General features: G+C 43.8%; 1 protein-coding gene across 1 annotated transcript in view; it reads left to right on the top strand.

Annotated features, from left to right (window-relative positions):
• LOC115276369 (guanylate cyclase 2G-like) overlaps window positions 1-2,248 on the top strand; it is a 42,404-nt gene that overhangs the window by 3,337 nt on the left and 36,819 nt on the right. The window contains 1 exon segment of the mRNA XM_029920386.1: window positions 466-575. Coding sequence (XP_029776246.1) covers window positions 466-575 — 110 coding nt within the window.

Below are 2,248 nucleotides of genomic sequence, written 5' to 3'. Positions count from 1 at the left end.
CCCCCCCCCCCCCCCCCGCCTCCTCCCCCCCACCCCATCCAAAGTCAGAAGGTCTGAATGCTCCTGATTCTGGGTCCTCTGTGAACTCCTCCTAACTGCTGTGTGGCTGATGAGTCACGAGCCAGATCTGTTGCTCTGAGTGAATTAAATGAAGAAACGAGAGCCCAGAAGTGGTCACAAACTCTTTTTGCCTTGTGCTTTGGGAGAGAGCTGCAGTGAGGTCTTCTGTTCTGCCAGCTTGGGCACTGTCATGTGGTTCCGGAAGTAGACATGCTGGGAATAGTTTGGACATTCCTAGTGCCTAAAGCATGCTCAAGGAAAGAAAAAGTTCAGGTCTCATTGGCTTTATTGGAGCGGCTGGACTTTACAAAGAGTATGTGTGTGTTTTGTGTGTGCGTGTGTTTGTTTGTGGGCACATGTGCGTGTGAACATGTACCATTGGCTGACTTTGTTTTCTCTCCTTAGTCATCATCTTAATCTGCAGCTCAGAGGATGCAAAAATTATTCTGCTGGCTGCTAAGAACCTGGGACTCAACACAGGAGAATTTGTCTTCATTATTTTGCAGCAGTTGGAGGTGGGTTCTCATGAGCCCTCCATGGCTCCCACAGAAAGAAGTAGCAAGCAAGGAGCACTTGTTATGCACCAGATGCATCAGCTCACTGAATATTCACTACTACCCCATGAGGCAGGCACCCTCGTGTCCTCATTGTAGGATCAGGACACTGAAACTGAGCTGAAAGAACTTACCCAGAGTTCTTCTGCACAGTAAGTGAGAGGCCCCTGGTGGAGCCCTAGCAAAGGCCTCAAAAGACCAACACACTCGTCCAATAAGACAATTCTTAGGTGGTTTGGTTCATTTGATAATGGTCAGGATGGCTAAAGCATACAGCATACCTCCTCTAAGTACCAAGTTACACATATTACTTGTCTCATTGCACTCAATATTCCCAAGAGCCCCATGAGGCAGATATTCCATGCATAATTTACATGCATCATGGCTCTCGATATTTCCAACAGTCTTGTAAGGTAGATGTTATTAGCATTCCAGACAAAAAAACCCGGAGGCTGAGATAACTAAGGTAGCTTACCCAAGAGCTCAGAGCTCCCGAGTGTTATAGCTGGTCTTCCAAACTGGGTCTTCCGGACACTGGGACTGAGCCCTTTGCCCCAGTAGCTCGGCCTTCTGGAGTGTTTATTGCCAGCTCCTAACATGAGCACTTGATATACTAAAACCCATTTCAGCTCACACCACCCCATGGAGAGATACATTTTATGGGTCCTCTGTGAACTCATAGATGAGGACTCATAGAACTTAAAGATGAGGAAACTGAGAACCTGAAATCTGAAATAACTTACCAGAGGCCACATAACTAGTAAGAGAGAGAGCTAGTAATTAAATCCAGTGGGCTGACATTTAACCTCCACCCCACACTAGCAGGCTCCTAAAAATTGCCACATGCATTTAGCTATGGACACACTGTATAATTTTTCTAGTTTTGTCTTTCTAAAATGAACCTGTTTTATACAATCATGAGTTGAAATAGGGCAAAAGGGAATGAAGAAAAATGTCTAATAATGTTCCAGATTTCTTTTATCTTTTCATCAAGAGTATTTTCGATTGCCCAACGTGTCTCAGCCAGTTGGAATTCTACACATACATCAGATTTCCCAGAACATTCTCCCGCCTTCCCTTGTCATTGCTGGCCACTCCTTTCTCTTCACTTCTGTCACTCCTGCCTTCAGATAGATGAGGAGATGCTGGGCCAGGACAGGGAAGCCCTTCAATACCCTTGTTCCTTTCCCCCTAAACCTCGATGATGACATTCTAGCTGGCTTGTAGTAGCAGAAATCATATAGAAGTAAAAATATACCATACAACTTCCATGTAGTTGAATTCATGCTGCTTTAAAAAGGAATAGTATCAATATTTTCTAGAAAAGGATTCCCAACATAGTCTTAAGTGGGGGGGGAAATCAAGGTGCAGAATAGCATTATAGTGTGATATTACTTATGTAAAATGCACGCACATGCAGAATGGACAGGAGGGAGCCATAGGGGAATTGGGGGTGATTTTGCAGTCTTTCATGTATATACAGGCAATGAGTGCGCATTCATTTCATAATAGTAATAACGTTGATAATAATGATCATAACAAACCACTTAAGCCATATGAAAATCAAGAATCAACAATCCTGATGAATGGATAAAGAAGAGGTGGTGTGTGTGTGTTTATATTCCGTATATATA

Source organism: Suricata suricatta, chromosome 2 (genome assembly GCF_006229205.1).
Source record: "Suricata suricatta isolate VVHF042 chromosome 2, meerkat_22Aug2017_6uvM2_HiC, whole genome shotgun sequence".
In the NCBI taxonomy this organism is placed as follows: domain Eukaryota; kingdom Metazoa; phylum Chordata; class Mammalia; order Carnivora; family Herpestidae; genus Suricata; species Suricata suricatta.
The sequence above is the reverse complement of the archived record's forward strand: the minus strand, read 5'-3'. Positions and strand labels throughout refer to the sequence as shown.